An 18438-nucleotide genomic window follows, 5' to 3' on the forward strand; every position below is an offset into this window, starting at 1 on the left:
CTCTTTGTGATCTGAAGGAAACCGAATTGTTTCTTCAGTTTCTTTTAAGGCACCTTGAATGGTCAGGCATCAAATTCTTTCTCTGTTATTTAAGTTATTAAATAAAGCTTTCGAGAAGGATCCAACTGGTCCTTTAACCAGGGTGGATCAGAAGCACCCTCACAGCAATGCTTAGCTTTTCCAGCTCCACAACTGAAACACTTTTCTTTGTCTGCCTTTTCTGATCGACCAGCTTTCACAGCCATATGTCACAACGGCAAAACCACAACTCCCAGGATACCAATTAGACTGGACTACGGTGCAAGATCCTGATGGTGTAGCTGTGCGATTGTGGGTGCAATTCAGCTATTACAGTACTTAAATAAATGTTTCTCCATCTTGTCACCTTTAAGATGGGCGGACTTCAACTCCCAGAATCCCCCATGTCAATTTTGATCACATAAACCGTGGGGACGCTGCAATGGTTATAAATATGAGTCAGTTGCCAAGAATCTGACCACGGGGATGCTGCAAAAGTCATAAGGGTGAAAAATGATCACATGTCCCTTTTTTTCAGGGCCACTGTAACGTCAAGTGAGTTTTAAAAAGTTTTAAGTCGAGGATCACCTGTAGCTTATTGGCAAACACCTCCAGAGCAGGCCAGAAAACCCAACGGAAGCCCCACAATGTCCAACAGACAGTGTTGCTGAGGAATTAGCCACGGCTACAACGTGGCTTGGAAATTCTGGGCGTTGTAGTCCACAGGACTTGAAGCGGGGCGTTCTGGAGCTTCTGCCCCAATTTTTTACCCCAGTTGGGATGTGACCAACGAGCTTGGCCTGGCCTGAAAGGGTTAACTACAGCCAGGCCTGATAGTGTTGTTGGTGTGTATGACAGCCACAGGGGAGGATCTGTCTGGCATCTGCAAGGAAGCCCCTGCAGCTTTCTGGGGAGGGGGTCAGGAGGTCAGGAAAGGCGCGTGTCTCCCAGGCTTCGGGGGGGGGGGGAGGGGGGGGCAGAGGAGGGGGCATGCTGGAAAATGCTAATGCGGCCCCCCCTTCCCCATCCCCAGGGAGCAGGGAGCAAGCAGTGCAGAAGGGCTGGCGAAGGAGAAGCGTCTCCCCCCACCCCTTTTGCAGAGAGGGAAGGCCAACTGTGCTGGGCTCACACAATGAGCCCAGATGAAACCCTGAACAAAGAAAAGGGGGGGGGCAGGGAAGGTGCCCGGGTGGCTGGGGGGGGGGGCTGTCTCTGGTGGCCGTCCTGGCCAAGCTGGCATGGAAGGAGAACAGACTATTATGAAATCTGGGGAACTTTTTATGATTGGCTGAAAAGAGAATACGGTTAAAAGATAGTTAACATCAATTTAGATGGAAGAAGAAGGAGCAGATAAGGAGGGAGATCCAGGCGACACAGTATTGAATAATTGGAGGTGGTATAAATATTTATAGAAGTATATACCGAGAAGGTTAGACAAATAGAAGTATTAATGTAAGAGAACATTAATCTTATTGTATATAATACAGATAGGGTACTTATTTCATTTTATTAAAAGTATCTTATATATGAATGTAAAAAGAGTGTATGTTAACATTTGATAAATATCACGGTATATGTATGGGGGAGAGTTTGGAAAAATAAAAAAATTATTAAAAAGAAAAGAAAAAAAAAAGATCTGCAGGGTGGAAGCTTGCTTGCTGGCCTGTAATAAACCTGCCATTTAATCTGGGGCTAAAACTCCATTTGGCACCCCATATTTGTAGTCCTTCATTTTTAAAGAGGGTTTCAGTTTTCCTGGACCGACCATATTATCCTGCAGTCTTTTACTCCCGGATGAAAAATATATGTGGCAAGGATGGATCCTGTATTTTGGGTGAGCAGCTTCAGACTTAACAAACTGGGATCGGCACAAGATTTGCATCCCTAATAGCCAAGCATTTTCCTTCGCCACTCGGTTCCCGCAAAGATTACAACTCATCCGCACCGAGTCCAACAGGGAACATGTCAAGTTCAACTGTTTTTCACTCGCGGGACATCTTTAAATCTCTTACAACGAAAGCAGATATTCTACATCTAAGTTGAAAAATAACATTTGGCCCTGGGGAGGGTTGAAGATGCATTGATTTGGGCAGAGGGAGGGAAGGAGGGAGGGAGGAAGGAGATTGGAATGAGGAAGAGGGAGAAAGGGAAGGAAGGAAGGAAGGAAGGAAGGAAGGAAGGAAGGAAGGAAGGAAGGAAGGAAGGAAGGAAGGAAGGAAGGAAGGAAGAAGCAATGGAAAGGTTGGGTGGAAGAAATGGAAAAAGCAAGAAGAGAGGGAAGGAAGGTGAAAGGGAAGGAAGGAACAAACAAACTAAGATAGGAAGGAAGGAGAAAGGGAGGAAGGAAGGAAGGAAGGAAGGAAGGAAGGAAGGAAGGAAGGAAGGAAGGAAGGAAGGAAGGAAAAAACTGCCCAGAGGTAACCACAATTGTCTTGGCAAGTCCTGACTGGCCGAGCAATGTATTAGCCACGATTTACGGCATAAGCCACAATGGCCTTAGTTTGCTCATTGCCCAAACCCACAAACCAAAGTAACCTTCACTATGGTTGCACAACCTGTTTAGTTGAGGCACAACATATCACAATGCGATTTAGTGAGGGAGTTAGGTTAAAGCACGCTGGCTGGGGGATTCTGGGAGTTGAAGTTCACCCATCTTAAAGAGTTGAAAAATGCTCTCTACCAATGGCATAAAGGTACGGTCTGCACACACAGATCCTGCCCTGCTTGATGGCCTCTTTAGTACCTATGTCCTATGATAATATAGCAGCAGAAAGAGAGGCTAAGTTCAACCAGTTGTAAAACCACCCCTTCTTCAACCTTTTCCTTCCTGCCCTTCTACATGGAGGAGCTCCTAGCTTGGTGCCATCACCCAACTTCACAACTGACTGATCGGGCGCCTAAGCTGGGCTGACACACCGCCCAGGAACACAGACTGACTCAATGGGTTGCATTCACACAACCCAAACTCTGAAGGGGGCAAGATTAAGTTGGCAAGCTGTGCATTGGCACCTGTTTTGCCTTCCACCGGTGGAATTAACCAAGTCTGAGGGTTTTAGCTTCTCGCATGCATCCCTCCGCACAAGGGGGCTGAAAGGGTTAATCCCCCCCAGCTCTGGTTTCCCCCTCCCCCTCCTCCCTCCCAGAGTCCATTGAGGCTCTAGGCCTCCCCAGGGTATCAACTTCAACCCCACCCCCCTTTTGTGATGGCGTGTGCCATCCCGTGCCCCCAATCTGCATAATGGCAGGGTCCACACGCGCGCCAGGGCGAGCCTCCATCTGCTGCCCGGCTTCCAACTCCCATCCCTGAGGGATTTGCAGCCACGCAGCCAGATCAGCCCCCATTGGCTGCTCTGCAGCAGCCATCTGGGGCCTTCAGCTTGCACAAAAGCAGCCCCAGACCTTTATATGGGGGGCAGACGCCCCTGCCCACACAGGCCAGCTGCATCCAGCCGAGCGGGGACGCACCAGCCCAGTCAATCAGCCCCACCAGAGTCTCAGCCCGTAGGTTCACCTTGGAGGGAGCGTCCGTGCGGCAGGCACCGAAGCACCGTGGCAACAGCGAGGTGGCATTCCCAAGATCCTAAACCTCAACCTCCTCCTTCCACAGATTTTTCCAAGTCTCCCTTTAAAATGCCACGCGGGTTCCTTGTGAAGAGGACGCACCGAGGAACGCCTGTCTCGTACCGGATCCGGACTCCGCCGAACGAACATTTCCCATCCTCGCAACCGGGCCCTGCAGTCCATCGAAAGCAGCCCAAAGTTGGGGGGCTGCCTGACACCCAGCTTCCCAACCTGGCCCCCCTGCGCCTCATCAGTGCCATGCCGCTCTCCAGCTGCCACGATCGGGGGCACAACGCCGGGTGCCCGGCGCCAGGAGAATCGGCACCTGCTTGCCCCTTGCAGTCTCCTGGTTCAGGCTCGGCCTGTGCCGGGGCCAAGCCGATGAAGAGGGCCAGCGTGGCGCGAGGGGGCCTAGTCTTGCTGGGCGCCTTCGTCTGTCAGCTGTGCCAGGAGTCTTACCCCGGTCCGCTGGCGTTGGCACAACACTGTTGCTCCCGCATCGCCCGGGTCGAGTACCGCTGCCACGAGTGTAACAAAGCTTTCAGCTGTCCGGCCAACCTGGCTTCCCACCGCCGCTGGCACAAGCCCCGAAGAGAAGGACACCTGGAAGGAGCCAAGGAGAACGAGAACCCCAAACCAGCCCATGACTCCGGTGCCCTGCTGCACCCCGAGCTCTCGGAGGGGAGCTATGGCTGCCCGCACTGCCCCAAACGCTTCCGACGGAGGGCTTACCTGTCTAAACACCTGGCACTGCACGATGCCACCGGGCCGGTGCTCTCCGAAAGCCAGCGTCTGCATGGCAACCGTCTCTCGGCCTCTTGGCCTCAAAAACCATTTTAATACTTGCTTTTTCCAAAGACAGCTGGCAGAGATTTCCCACCCAGGCGGAGACGATGCTGCCTTTGCAAGCTGACAAGTTTAGAGTTTATTCCCGTCCCCCCCCCCCCGTGACTTTTCCTGGGCAGGTGGTGGGAACGTCCAGGCAGTCCATACACGCAGGACCGAAAGCCCGTGTTGTGTGCCCTGACGAGACAGGTTCACCCTTGTCGTTGGTGTCCTTCAGCCGAGGGAGGGGAGAGACAGTGTTGTTTGAAGGGGTGGGTGGAAGGAGATATGGGGGTTTGGATGCAGAGGTATCTTTCTCTGCACCCCCAAATTAGCTTCCCGCCGATGGAGGAAGGGAAACAACGCTCAAAATAAGCATTTTTGCTGTAAAGCTTTCCCCTTTTGAGGATAGGGTGCTGGTTTACGGGGGACTTTTTGTGAATGGAAGGTAGAGTAAAAAGACTTTTTTTTAAAAAAAAAAATCTAAACCTTTCTTGTGTCTTTTCTACCCGTGTGAAAGGAGCAAAATGCGAGAAAGATGTTGGCAAGTTGGGAATTTGAAGTGAAAAATAATGTTATCGCAGAACTTAAAAGGTATGAGAAGCGAAAAGGCGATACTATTCCATCTAGCTTTTTCACCAGCCGATAATTATTTCTACTGAATCGAACAGAATAGAATAATAGAGTTGGAAGGGACCTTAGAGGTCTTCTAGTCCAACCCCTGCTACCTGTATAGTGTCTTTAAAGGTAGTCCTCGACGTACAAGAGTTCACTTGGTGACGGTTGAAAGTTACAATGCCACCGAACAATGTGGCTTAGGACCGTTTTTTTCACATGACCGTTGCAGTCTCCCTGTGGTCACTTGATCAAAATTCGGACGCTTGGCAACTGACTCGTATTTACGACGGTGGCCGTGTCCCAGGGTCACGTGATCCCCTTTGGCGAAGTCAATGGGACACAAGTCAGATTCACTTAACAATCAGGTTACTAGCTTATCAACTGCACGATTCACTTAACAACTATGGCAATGGAAGCCGTAAAAATGGGGCGAAACTGACTTAACAAACGTCTCCCTGAACCACAAAAATTTGGGGCTGAGTTGCGGTCATAAGTCAAGGACTACCCGTATTTGAAACGTCCAACTTCTGAAGTTGTAGCCTGTCGGGGGGGGCGGGGGAAGCAGAGAATTTTGGCGCCTTTTTAAAAAGTTACTCCATCCCTGGGAAATATAGATGGACCCAAATCTTTAATGTGCTGTTTTTTTTTTTTTTAATACGTAGGCAGGCACTGATTTTTTATTTTTTTTTAAATACCTTGAGTGAGACTTAACTCCTGGTCATTTCTTAACAAGCTACAGAGGAAATATATATATATATATATATATATATATATATATATATATATATATATATATATGTATATATATTAAATGGAATTCTCATTTTGTGCAATGGTTCTCTTAGGGCAGGATTTCATTTCCATACTTGCGTAATTGTGAGTTCAGGTGTTTTCGCCGCTCTTTCTTGGGGAATTACTTTAAGAAAAATAAGAACAACATCAGGAGTGAGGTTTTTGACTTCTTTCCGTGTAGGAATTTGCTTTTAAGTCCCTGATGGATATTTTCCTCTTTTGCAGAAGTTAGGTGTATTTTTCCAACGGTCAAAAGGGACATAAAAAAAGAGAGGAACTTCTCTGCCAAATTCTTTTGGCAGCGGTTTCCCAAACTAGGCGCCAGTTTGCTGATGGGGAAGAGGGAGGGAAGGAAAGCCCCTTTGCACATGCTCAGAGTTACTCTTTATTTTACCTGGAAAACTTCCCCCCCCCCTCTAATCTGGCAAATCAAAGCAAGCAAGGCTGGTGCAGAAGAGAGAGGGAGAGAGATGGGGGGGGGAAGGGGAAGGGGCTTCAAACATGTATTTCTGAACAACAGCACTCAGCACCTTCCCCTTTTCTAACTAGAAAATTATATTGCCGAAAATTAAGAGAATTCTTGATATTGATGCTTGGGTTCCTTTCCGGTGCAGCAAATGTATTTTTCGGTACAACGTTCAGGAATTATACGCTTCTGTCTTTGATACTGTGCTTGACCCGGTGAATTTTAATATTTTTTAAAAAGTGCCCAGGAAATTTTATCCAGACGCTTGGGGGCTGGCACAAGTTTCTTCCTTCCTTTTTTTTTTTTCTTTTTAATTGTTGTTCAGCTTCCAAAAGATAGCAAGAGCTGTTTCTAGCAACATTTCCATAGAGGCTGGGATGTATTTTTCCCTCCCTCCCTTTTCCTTCTTTCTTTTCTTTTCTCTCTTTTCTTTCTTTCTTTCTCTCTTTTCTTCTTAATTGTTGTTGTTCAGCCTCCAAAGATAGCAAGAGCTGTTCCTAGCAACATCTCCATGGAGGCTGGGATGTGTATTTCTCTCCCTCACTTTTTTCTTTTTCTTTCTTTCTCTTTTCTTTTCTCTTTTTAATTGTTGTTCAGCCTCCAAAGATAATAAGATCTGTTCCTAGCAACATCTCCATGGAGGCTGGGATGTGTATTTCTCTCCCTCACTTGTCCTTCCTTCTCTTTTTTTTTCCTTTCTCTCTCTTCCTTCCTTCCTTCTCCTCTTTTCTTTTTAATTGCTGTTGTTCAGCCTCCAAAGACAGCAAGAATTGTTCCAGGCAACATTTCCATGAAAGCTGGGATGTGTTTTTCCCCTCCCTCCCTTCCTTCCTTCCTTCCTTCCTTCCTTCCTTCCTTCCTTCCTTCCTTCCTTTCTTTTTTTCTTCTTTCTTTCTTCCTTCCTTCTCCTCTTTTCTTTTTAATTGCTGTTGTTCAGCCTCCAAAGACAGCAAGAGCTGATCCCGGCAACATCTCCACGGAGGCTGGGGTGTGTATTTCAACTCTTCATTCTTGAAGGGTCAGGATTTGTTTATTTTGAAAACAAAATTGATTTTAGCACTGAGGCCTGATACACTTGGCGGGGGTTTAGAAAAAAACCTGGAAGACTCGATCTTGCGGGAAGGTGGGTGGGGTTGCACAGCCACAGAAACAGCAGGAGCCGCCCCCCCCCTCCCAACCTGGATCTGGATCTCTGCTTCTTGGAGGCTTGAATTGGCCCACTCTGCCATCTTAAAGGCATATACAGCCCTCTGTCGCTAAATGCAAGGGAGGGAGGGAGGGAGGAGGGAAGAGGGAAGGAAAAAAGAGAGGGAAGGAAGAAGGAGAGAGGGAAGAAAGAAAGGAGGGAGAAAGGGAGGGAGGGAAGTAAGAAGGGAGAAGGAGGGAAGGAAGGAAGGAGAGGGAAGGAGAGGGAAGAAAGAAGAAAGGAGGGAGAAAGGGAGGGAGGGAGGGAGGAAAGAAGGGAGAAGGAGGGAAGGAAGGATAGAGGGAAGTGTTAAGGAGGGAGGGAGGAAAGAAGGTAGAAGAGGAAGGAAGTAAGCTAGGAAGGAAGAGGGGAGGGAGGGGAAGGAGGGTGAGGGAGGAAAGAGGAGAAGGGAGTGAAGGAGGAATGAGGTGAAGGAGGGAGGGAGGAAAGAAGGGAGAAGGAGGGAAGGAAGGAGAGGGAAGGAGAGGGAAGAAAGAAAGGAGGGAGGGAGGAAAGAAGAGAAGGAGGGAAGGAAGGAGAGAGGGAAGAATAGAGGGAGGAAAGGAGGAAGGAAGGAGGAAAGGAGAGAGGGAAGGAGGGGGAAGAAAGAAGGAGGGAGGGAGGAAAGAAGGGAGAAGGAGGGAAGGAAGGAGAGGGAAGGAGAGGGAAGAAAGAAAGGAGGGAGGGAGGAAAGAAGAGAAGGAGGGAAGGAAGGAGAGAGGGAAGAATAGAGGGAGGAAAGGAGGAAGGAAGGAAGGAAGGAGGAAAGGAGAGAGGGAAGGAGGGGGAAGAAAGAAGGAGGAAGGGAGGAAAGAAGGGAGAAGGAGGGAAGGAAAGACAGATGGATGGAGGGGAGGGAGGGAGGAAGGAAGGAAGGAAAGGAATGGAAGGAAGATGGGAGGGAAGAAGGAAGGAAAAGGAGAGAAGGAGGGAAGGAAGGGACAGAGAGAGGGAAGAAGGAAGCAAAGAAGGAGAGAGGGAGGGAGGGAAAGAGAAAGAGAGAAGCCAACAAGCTGCAACAAGGTGTGTTGTTTTCAGCAGTGCCAATCCTGACATTCCGAGAAGTCCAGCCACAGCTGGGCACACATCCTAAACCGCAAATTTGCCTCCCTCCCGCCTCTGCCATCGGCTGGGGCAGATTTCCTGGTCTCTAGGAAACGCCTGTAAAATGATAGCGGCTCCCATCTGCCCGGTGTTTTTGCTCCATTCGGTTCCTTCAGCAGAAAAGCAGCCCAAACATACATACATACATACATATATATCTATATCTATATCTATATCTATATCTATATCTATATCTATCTATCTATCTATCTATCTATCTATCTATCTATCTATCTATCTATCTATCTATCTATCTATCTATCTATCTCCCTCTCTCTCTCTCTTTTTGGTTAACTATTGCCAAGTTGGAAATCAAAAGAGGTTTATGTCATTGCCCAGATCTGGATGTTTCTCTTGTCTGCAACGCCACTCGCAAAATAAACAGGAGTAATCATTCTCCCAAATAAGATAGATTAAAAAAAAAAACCAAAACAAAAATAAACAGCTTGCTGCCTGCTGAACACACACAAACATTTTGGTAAAGCTTCCCGAAGCATGTGCAGAAAAGAGGGGGGGGGGTCTCAGGGGTCAAAGGACAGGTTGCTTCTCCGCGCCCCCCCCAGCAAAAGGGGGTGGAAGGCAAGGGGGGGGTCTAACTGTTGGAAATCCGAGCAGAAAAGCATTGCCAGGGGGTTGGTGGGGAGTATACAAGGGGGCCTGCGTGGAAAGCCACACCGCAAAGATCAGAATACAGGATTAAGCGAGTTGGAAGGGATCCTGGTGGTCATTTAGTCCAACCCCCTGCTCAAGCAGGAGACGCCTAGACAAATGGCGGTCCGGTTTCTTCTTAAAAGACCCCCCCCCATGTCTTTGTCAGAGCTGGGGAAGGCCGTGGAAGAGAAGGGAGCCGGCTGGCTGAGTGCTCAGCCAAGCCGAAGGCCGAACCCACTTAATTATATGGCCGAACCCAACCGCTAAGTACACACCGGGCCAGCGAGTCTGAACAAGCCAAGAACGGAGGGCCGTGGGGGGCCTTGGGAAGCAAAACTCCAGGGAGGGTGCCAAAGCTGGAATACTGAGATAGGGGGGGGGGATTTGAGGAGGGGCTCCGGGCCCCACACAAAAGGAGAAGAAGGAGGGAGGGGTGGCCCGGAGACGGGGCTGATGGTCTTTCCAGGTGGAAATCCCGCAGAGGGAATCAATTCTTCGGCATGGTTGGCTCCTCCCGGTGTGTCCTTCTCCCTCCCTGGATTGAACAAACCATCCTGGGGTCTCCCCCCCCCCCAAAAAAAAAGATGAGAAGAGAGCCCGGAGTGGAGCTGTGGATGAAGACTTTTATTGCACGAAGAAGGGAAAAATCTGTACATTCAGTTCAAAGGCAGCCCTTGGCAGAGGCCGGACAAGGAATTCACGTCTGCCTTAACTAATAGTGGGGAAGGAGGAAGGAAGGAAAGAAGGGAGAAGGGATGGGGAGGAAGTGGAGGGAGGGAGAGAGGAAGGAAGGGCAGAGAAAAGAAAAGAACAGAGAAGAGGAGAAGGAGAAAGGAAGAAGAAAGGGGAGGAGAGGGAAGGCAGGCAGGAAATAACGAAGGAGTGAAAGAAGGAGTTGGAGGGGAGGAAGGGAGGAGCAGAGAAAAAAGAAAGGAGAGGTGAAGGAAGGAAGAAGGAAGGAAGGAAGGAAGGAAGGAAGGAAGGAAGGAAGGAAGGAAGGAAGGAACTAGTGAAGGAAGGAGTTGGAGGGAGGGGAGAAGGGAATGGAATGGACAGAAGAAGAGAAGGGAGGGAGGAGAAGGAAGGAAGGAAGGAAGGAAGGAAGGAAGGAAGGAAGGAAGGAAGGAAGAGGGAAAGAAGGAAGGAACTAGTGAAGGAAGGAGTTGGAGGGGAGGGAGAAAGGAAGGAATGGAGGGAGGAGCAGAGAAAAAACAAAGGAGAGGTGAAGGAAGGAAGGAAGGAAGGAAGAGGGAAAGAAGGAAGGAACTAGTGAAGGAAGGAGTTGGAGGGGAGGGAGAAAGGAAGGAATGGAGGGAGGAGCAGAGAAAAAACAAAGGAGAGGTGAAGGAAGAAGGAAGGAAGGAAGGAAGGAAGGAAGGGGGAAAGAAGGAAGGAACTAGTGAAGGAAGGAGTTGGAGGGGAGGGAGAAAGGAAGGGAGGAGCAGAGAAAAACAAAGGAGAGGTGAAGGAAGGAAGAAGATAGGAGAGAAGAGGGAGAGAAGGAAGGAAATGGTGAAGGAAGGACAGAAAGAAGGAAGGGGAGAGAAAGAGAAGAAAAAAATGGACAAGAGAGGAGAGGGGGAGGAGGGAGGGAACGAAGGAAATAGTGAAGGAACGAAAGGAGGAAGGAAGGAAAAGGGAAAGGAAAATAAATAGAAGGAGACGAGGAGAGAAAAAAAGGGGAGGAACGGAAGACGGACAGACTACAGGATACAGACACATGGAAGAGCTCCACAAAGTGGCCCCGATCCTAACCAGGTTGGGATGGGAACCGAGAGGAATGGGAAAACTAAGTCATGGATAGCACCATTTCGGGGTGGGGCCGATGCTGGGAGGACGAAATCAGGGGCAGACCGGGGCGCTGTGACCCCCACCCCACCCCACCCTACAGGAGCCTCTACAGGTTACAGGTGTGCAGGTGGAACGAATGACCGGACAGGACAACTCAAAAGATCATTATTTTTCGGGGGGGGGGCAGGGGGAGGTTAGTCCTATCACAGCTTTCAAAAAAAAAATATATAAAATAATTCACAGTAAATTGGGCTGGAAGCACGCCGTGCCATCCCAGACAGTGCGGTGGGAGGGGGGGGGGAAATTGGAAGATAAAGGTGGGCTCTCCAGTGACAAAATCCTGGGCAGGAGATGCCCCCCCCCCCGGCTTGGAAGCCATTTGCAATTATTGCCATTTGATTGCTTTGCCCCACCCGCCCTTCTTTCCCACGCTGGAGACCCCGGAAGGAGGGGGGGGGCTCTTCCCCCCGGGATCGGTGGAGACCCGTGCAAAAATAAAATAAAATTTAAAAAAAAAAATCCGGCGGTGGCTGAATTTTGCAAATTCCAAGAACGGACCCGGGTGCGAGGCAGGCAGGAATCCCAGGTGATCGCCTTCCCCCCCCCCCCTTGGCACTTGGGGGAGGGTCTTCGAACCCAAGTTCCAAATTCACACCCAGCTGAACTCGAGGACGGGCAAAATCAGACATCGTTCAAGGATGCGGAGATGGACAGTCGAAAAAGCTGACTGGCCACATGGGTCTTTTCTAGTTCAATTATCCGCTCCCCCCTTCATCTTCGGGAATGAGGCAGCCCCCCCCCATAAATGGGGAGAGCCGAACTTCCAGACAGATGCAAGGATTTGCAAGTGTGTGTGTGTGTGGGTGGGGAGGGGTTTTTCAGAAACAACCAATAATCATCAGTTTCTTCTTGGATCGCCTGGTGGTACCCTTTCCTTAGGGAGAAAGTCAGGTGAGCCGTGCGGGGCTGGGCCACCAGGAAGTGGCCGGCCGTGGGGGTCCCTCACAGGCCGTGGGGGGCAGGTGACCCTGTCCCCAACATCTGGGTGACCTGGCTGAGTTGGGCCGCGGCCGTCTCCGATGCCTCTTTCAGTCGCTTGGTGTTCTGTTGCAAGGCTTGCATTTCGGCTTGCAGGGCGGCCTTTTCGGCTTTTTCCTGGGGGGAGGGGAAGGAGGAGAAAAGGAGGTCAGAATGGGGATTTAGGTGGGGAAGGGGCTTCGTCATCGCCTTGAGGATAATCTTGGCTACGGTCTGTGTTCAAATCGGGCGGCAAAGCCGTCGTTAACTGGGAAGAACCACAAACCGAAAAAACCGGAGCTAAGGGTTGCGTTTTGCAAAATTCAAGGTGTGTTCAACCGCGCCTTTGCTTTACGAGCGCTTCCCGAACTTGCAACTTTTAAGATGGGTGGGCTGCAACTCCCAGAGTTCCCTAGGCAGCAATGGATTCTGGGAGTTGAAGTCCGCCTGTATTCAAGTTGCAAGTTAGAGGAACACTGCTCTGAAATAAATGAGTTTTTCCTTCCATCTCCTTCCTTCCTTTTTTCTCTATCCTTCCTTTCTCTCTCCATCCCTCATTATCTCCCTCCCTTATTCCTTCTTTCCTTCCCTTTTTCTCCTTTTTTCTCTCTCCTTCCTTCCTGCCAAAATTGAGAAATACGCTTTGGAAAATTCACAGCCCGCTCTCTATTTAGGAACTCAACAGACTTAAGGATCAGAAAAACGGTTTCTGGTAGCCTTTATGATAGTTTTATTCATAAAACTATTCACTACGGCAACCTTGGCAACTTTTAAGACTTGTGGACTTCAACTCCCAGAATTCCTCAGCCAGACACGCTGGCTGAGGAATTCTGGGAGAAGGTGTGTAAAACGGACAAGTTCAGGATGGGAATTTCCAAAATGGCGGTCATGCTGACTGAGGAATTCTGGGAGTTGAAGTCCACAAGTCACAAAAGGGCCAAGTTTGAAGACCCCTGGTCTAGGGTCTCCTGCTTGAGCAAGGGGTTGGTCTAGAAGACCTCCAAGGTCCCTTCCAGCTCTACTCTGATTGACTGATAGAGATCAGCAAAGAATGGAAATGGCCAGAAGCTGATTTTAACTAGACCTGAGTTGCAAAGCCCAGCTAGGCTGACTCAGGAATTCTGGGAGTTGAAGTCCATGAGTCATAAAAGAGACGAGGTTGCCTACCCCTGATCGAAAAGGACAACAGCTTGAAGCTTGCCAGGTGAGCAGCAGATAGGAGGGGGGGGGGAGAGAATAAAGGGGAGAGAGAGAGATTATCCCAGAGCTGGGGAAGAGGAGTGGCAGACCAAGGGCAGATAGGGAGGGAGGGAGTTAGAGAGACAGAGAGAGAGAGGAGAGAGACCCTTTTGACATGTAAAATGAAGAGAACACTTATTATATCCTTTTTTTAACCTTGACGTGTATGTAATTTTATTCTCTTAAAGCATTCTCTTGGTGATCATTGTTTTAATAGTATGGATATTCCCAAGAGTGATATTTTTACTTTTATTTTTTATGTGTGTGTGTGTGTGTGTGTGTGTGTGTGTGTGTGTGGGACACCACGTCCGTCACACACACACAGTACATACACAAACACACACACCTATAATAAAGGTAAAAAAGGATATATGCAGTGTTATCTTCATTTTAGATATCAAAACGGTTTTGCGGCTCCCGGTGTTTTGTTTTTGGTGAGAAATGGGTCCAAGTGGCTCTTTGAGTGTTTTGGGTTGCCTACCCCTTTGCATAGCCCATGCAAACTAAATTAGCAAGAGAATTAATTTGCTGTTGGGATTTAATGCCGGGGTCCGGGGATGTGACTCCGCCTACTCTAATGACATCATCTGGAGGGGATCTATCACTTAACACCCTCCCCTATCAAAAATTAGCACCAAACATGCAAACCTAATACTGACCAGGATGGAAATGGATAAACTACAAGCTTCTTCTTTTTTTTTTTGTTTTGAACCACACCCTAAATTTTCTTTCTCCTGGTTTTTCTCTTCCAGAACCGAAATAATCTTATTTCCTGGCAGATTTTTTTGCATGACGAATTTCTGTTTTTCGCTTGGCTCTGTCTTTTTTCTTTTGCATTGGAAATCAGATTGAGGTCACTGCTTTTCTTCCCGGCTAGGTTTTCGGTTTTGTTTCTGTTGAAATGTTTTCCCTGTTTTGGGACGCTCGCCCGTTGGCGCTTTGCCATCCCCGGCCGGCTCCCACCGAGGTATTTACTGAGCCGACGAATAAAAAAAGCAGAAGAACTAAAGACAGACGAAGACACCCACCCACAGCTGAAGCAATCTTGGATTAAGGCAGAAGCTGGTGCAAAGAATTTGTGCCCTTCCCCAAATTTTAGTATATATATATATACACAAACATACACACACACGGCTGCCATTCTCTTTCTGGGGCAAGCAATGTTTTGCAATCTCAAAAATGGGGTTCAAAACAATCCACCAAAACATTCAAACGGATGATGGCAGAGAACTGTATTTCTCAATCTTAGCAACTTTAAGCCAGCCAGGAAGGGAAGAAGGGAGGGAGGGAAAAAAGAAAACAAAGGAAAAGGGAGAAGGAAGGAAGGAAGGAAGGAAGGAAGGAAGGAAGGAAGGAAGGAAGGAAGGAAGGAAGGAAGGAAGGAAGGAAGGACTACTCATTTATTTTAGAGCAGTGCTTCTCAAACTTGCAACTTGAAGATACGTGGACTTCAACTCCCAGAATCCACACTGGCTGGGGGATTTTGGGAGTTGAAGTCCACGTTTCTTAAAGTTGCTAAGACTAAAGAAATACTGACATAAACATTTCTTAAATGCTTGAAATTAAAAGCAAAATAAAGTAAGCCATTTATAAAATCAGTTTAATATACCAGCTTTGGATTCCTCCAACCCATATTATGTCCATGCTCCTGCTTTATAGATTTTTATTTGCTTTCCGTTGTTCCTTTAATTTCGCCCTTCTCTTTTCCCAGGAACACTTGTGACTCCAGCCAACCACAACTTCCTCTGTTTACCCTGTCTTCTGCCCCCAGGCCTGTGTTTATTTTGTGAGTCAATTTTTGTGACTCTCTCGCCAAACTCCCTGAAAGGCCTTTGAGGTGCTTTCATCACTTATCTCATCTATTTTTGCACTAACATTTTATGTCACTCTTTCAGGTTACACTGATGTCTTTCCTAACCCACCAAATCTCACTTCCAGATATGAATGCAGGCCAAGAAAACGGTGGTCCTCGACTTATGACCACAATTGAATTTATGATGCTGCGGAGAAATTTGCTAAGTGACTTTTGCTCCATTTGACGACTTTTCTTGCCACATTTGTAAAGTGAACCCACTGCGGTTGTTAAGTAAGCAACACGGTCACTAAATGAATCAGTCTCCCTCATGTTGACTTTGCTTGTCAGAAGTCGCAAAAGGAGGGTCACGTGACCCCGGGACAGCACGACCGTCATAAATGTGAACCACTTTGTCAAGCATCCGAATGTAAATCACATGACCTTGGGGTAGGCAACCTTGGCACTTTTATGACTCGTGGACTTCAACTCCCAGAATTCCCGAGCCAGCAGGAGGGAAACTTTGGCCCCTTCATGACTCGTGGTCTTCAACTCCCAGAATTCCTGAGCCAGCATGAGGGAAACTTGGGCTTCTTCATGACTTGTGGACTTCAACTCCCAGAATTCCTGAGCCAGCCACTCTGAGGGGAAAGGGAAAGGTCTCCAAGCTGAGCCATGCTGGCTCAGGAATTCTGGGAGTTGAAGTCCACCAGTCATAAAAGAGCCAAGGTTGCCTACCCCTGACCTTGGGGATACTGCAACGGTCGTTAAATGTGAAAAATGGACGTAGGTCACTTTTTTCACTGCTATTTTAACTTCGAACGGTCACTGTGCTGTCATACCTTGAGTGTGAATGTACAGGAGGGATAATTCAGCAGGAATTATGTCTCAGGAAAAAAAGTATTTCAGCAGTCAGTGAATTTGCTCTTAGCCACAAACTCTTCATCCAGTTTTATTTCATCTTGACTTGTTAATTGCACACAGCTATGTGAAAGCAAGCTTAAGATTGCCTCTGTGTGTGTGTGTGTGTGTGTGTGTGTGTGTGTGTGTGTGTGCGCACGCATGTGCCTTCAAGTCAGTTTTTAATTCCTGGTGTCAGCCTTGACAAACTCTTGCAACTGATGACCTTTTTAATCTATTCTTCTGTGCAGCTATTTTAAGCTGCCTTGGGCTCAAGTTCAGACACGCAAATGCCATTTGAGATTGTGGCACACAGGCCACCATTTCTCTAACTCGAATGTAAGTGAACTTCTGAATTCCCTTCTTTAAAGTCCTTTCCACTTTGCTGATCGACTGCAGCGAAGAATAACAGAAGAACACAACTGGAAGGGACCTTGGAGGTCTTCTAGTCCAGCCCTCCACGGCTCAAGCAGGCGACCCTATATCATTCCAGACAAATGGCTGTCCAGTCTCTTCTTAAAAGCCTCCAGGGATGGAGCACCCACAACTTCTGGTGGCAAGCAGTTCCACTGGTTAGTTGTTCTCACTGTTACGAAATTTCTCCTTCATTCCAGGTTGCTTCTCTCCTTGATTAGTTTCCATCCATTATTTCCTGTCCTGCCTTCAGGTGCTTTGGAGAATAGCTTGACTCCCTCTTCTTTGGGGCAGCCCCTGAGATACTGGAAGACTGCTATCATGTCCCCCCTCATCCTTCTCTTCATTAAACTAGACATCCCCAATTCCTGCAACTTTTTAGCCTCCAGCCCCCTGATCATCTTTGTCGCTCTTCTCTGCACTCTTTCCAGAGTCTCAACATCTTTTTTATATCGGGACCCAGAAAGACAAAACAAGATTTTGTGTTCTGGGGGCGGATCATCCCAGCAGCTGTGCCAGACTGGGTGAAACTCACTTCCCCTGAAGGAGAATTTTTTTCCCCCGTATGATTCAAAGATAAACAAAACCCGCCTGGATTAAAGCAGAGAAAACTAGACAGGACGAAGGGCTGGTGCCTGGGAAATAACAGCCCGGCGGTGACCTCCGGACGAGTTGCACACACTTGTCTGAAAAAGAGAATCTGGCTTTGGGGAGATTTGCAAAAAGAGATTTGCAGGGATGGGAGATTTCCCAGTGAGCAGCAGAGGGTTTTAATTCAAACGGAGGCGTGCTCTGCTACTGCCGTGGGGAAGCTGGATGTGCACGCTTCACTTAACAACTGCAGGTGGTTCGCTTAACAACCGTGGCAGAAAAAGGTCACAGAATCGGGTACAGCTCCAGCTAAAAACCTCCTTGCTCCGCAGCGGAAATTCTGCTCCCAATTTTGGCCGTAAAGTCAAGGACTACCTGTATCCCAGTCTCCTCATTCCAGACCTGGGCTACCTGTGATTTTGGGTGGGTAGCTGGGTGGGTGGTCTTTCTTTCCTCTGCCTGCGTCTTTCTTCCTCACCTTCTGAAGGTCTTCCTGCAGTTCCTTCAGTTTCACCTCCAAGTATAAAACTTTGTCCGCCAGGCTGAGAGCGTGCTGGGACCTGAAACGGTTTGGCAAGGAAAGAGGAACCAGAAGGCACAGCAAGCAACGTTAATTGTTGAGTCAACCGACGCGTGCACCAACAAGCACACTCCAGGAAATGCGTCTGCCCAACAGGGGCGAGCCTTTGGTTACATTTTATTCCAGTGGTTCTCAACCTTTTTAATGCCGCGACCCCCCAACCGGTCGTAAGTCGAGGACTACTCAATCGGTCGTAAGTCGAGGACTACTCAACTGGTGCAGCACCGTTTGCAGAATGGGACTTTTGGCGGGCTCAGCAGGGCAGAGACAGCCTGCACAATTCCTATTGGCTTTGGAAAGCCAATAGAATGAGACTCTATTCAAGAGAGTCTCTTCTATTGGCTTTCAAAAGCCATTGGAATAAAAGGGAGGAGCACAGCTAAGGAAAAGGGGGGAAAAAATAGCGGACTGCGTTGTTTGGCGACCCCCGTGAAATGGTCGTTCGACCCCAAATAGGGTCCCGACCCACAGGTTGAGAACCACTGTTTTATTCCTCAATTCTGGGCCATGGTGTCTTGAAAAGAATACAGGTAGTCTTCAACTTAATCTGTTCATTTAATGACGGTTCGAAGTTACAACGGCACTGCATGAAGTGATTTATGACCGTTTTTCACACTTAACAACCGTGGCAGCATCCCCGGGGTCACATGATCAAAATTCAGAGGCTTGGCAACTGACTCGTATTTATGACGGTCACAGTGTCCCGGGGCGATGTGATCCCCTTTTACGACCTTCCGACAAGCAAAGTCGACGGGAGAGACTCGCTTCACAACCGGGTGACTGACTTAACAGCGGCAGTGAATCGCTGAAGAACTGCGGCAAGAAAGGTCGTAAAACGGAGCAAAATTCACTTAACAAATGTCTCACCTAGCAACAGAAATTTGGAGTTCAGC

General features: G+C 48.3%; 2 protein-coding genes across 2 annotated transcripts in view; one reads left to right on the top strand and one right to left on the bottom strand.

Annotated features, from left to right (window-relative positions):
* The first annotated feature begins 3437 nt into the window (after positions 1-3437).
* LOC120318533 (insulinoma-associated protein 1a-like) lies at positions 3438-5087 on the top strand. The gene has a single exon (XM_039366254.1). It carries the CDS (start codon positions 3649-3651, stop codon positions 4417-4419), a length of 771 nt encoding a protein of 256 aa, XP_039222188.1. The 5' UTR covers positions 3438-3648; the 3' UTR covers positions 4420-5087.
* A 5672-nt stretch (positions 5088-10759) lies between these two features.
* SIPA1 (signal-induced proliferation-associated 1) overlaps positions 10760-18438 on the bottom strand; it is a 39761-nt gene continuing 32082 nt past the window's right edge. Inside the window, 2 exon segments of the mRNA XM_039366215.1 lie at positions 10760-12167; positions 17444-17525. Of these exon segments, the coding sequence (XP_039222149.1) occupies positions 12015-12167; positions 17444-17525 (235 nt within the window). The 3' untranslated portion in view covers positions 10760-12014.

This window comes from Crotalus tigris, unplaced genomic scaffold, assembly GCF_016545835.1.
Source record: "Crotalus tigris isolate CLP2741 ecotype Arizona unplaced genomic scaffold, ASM1654583v1 scf7180000020245.1906669, whole genome shotgun sequence".
Lineage (NCBI taxonomy): Eukaryota > Metazoa > Chordata > Lepidosauria > Squamata > Viperidae > Crotalus > Crotalus tigris.